Source organism: Galeopterus variegatus, unplaced genomic scaffold (assembly GCF_000696425.1).
Source record: "Galeopterus variegatus unplaced genomic scaffold, G_variegatus-3.0.2 Scaffold24793, whole genome shotgun sequence".
Lineage (NCBI taxonomy): Eukaryota > Metazoa > Chordata > Mammalia > Dermoptera > Cynocephalidae > Galeopterus > Galeopterus variegatus.
In genome coordinates this window covers 2,055-2,909 of record NW_007750904.1, presented here as the reverse complement: position 1 = coordinate 2,909, position 855 = coordinate 2,055, and the positions used below count along the sequence as shown (strand labels likewise).

At 37.8% G+C, this 855-nt stretch overlaps 1 protein-coding gene across 1 annotated transcript; it reads left to right on the top strand.

Annotated features, from left to right (window-relative positions):
- Positions 1 to 310: 310 nt before the first annotated feature.
- On the top strand, positions 311 to 853 carry LOC103583607 (olfactory receptor 5AS1-like; the record flags this gene model as incomplete). The annotated part of the gene is made up of 1 exon (XM_008564875.1): positions 311 to 853. A coding segment is annotated over exon 1 (543 nt), but the record flags the coding sequence as incomplete, so codon positions are not given.
- Between the last annotated feature and the right edge of the window lie 2 nt (positions 854 to 855).

Genomic DNA, 855 nt, shown 5'->3' with positions numbered 1-855 from the left:
CTGCTCTCAGCTTAAAAGGAGTTAATATCATGATGTAAAGTGCACAGCATTTAAAGAGTTACTACATCAAGGAACACCACCTCCTGAATGGCATTGTCTGGCATCAATGATGATTTCTAATTTTCTCCTTTTAAAAATGAAAAAAGATAAAATACTGTCAGAGAAATTGCCATATATGTGATTATATTAACCTTCTATTTGCTTCTGTAGAAGGAAGAATAAAGGTATTTTTGGTTCATCCATCAGCAAACTCAACTCATGTCTTCTGATACCTTCTATCTCTGATGAGAAAAAAAAGAAAACTAAGAAGATGTTGGAGAGTAATTATACCATGCCAACTGAGTTCATATTTGTTGGATTCACAGATTATCAGCCTTTCAGAGTCACACTATTCTTGGTCTTTCTCATAGTATATACCTTAACAGCAGTGGGAAATATTGGCTTAATAATCCTAGTTAATATGAATTCAAGCCTTCAAACCCCCATGTATTATTTGCTTAGCAACTTGTCTTTCTTAGACGTCAGCTATTCTACAGCAATTACTCCTCAAATGCTGGTAAATTTCTTCGCATCCAGGAAGAGCATCTCCTTCTATAGCTTTGTACTGCAAATGTTTTTCTTTGCTTGTTTTCCTGATGCGGAGTGCCTTATCCTGGCAGCAATGGCATATGACCGCTATGCAGCCATCTGTAAACCATTGCTCTACTGCACACTGATGTCTAGGAGAGTATGTAACTGCTTCATTGTGTTGGCATACTTAGGTGGAACCATGACTTCAATGGTGCATGTCTGCTTCACATTCAGGCTCCCCTTTTGTGGCTCCAATATTGTCAACCATTTTTTCTGTGACATCCC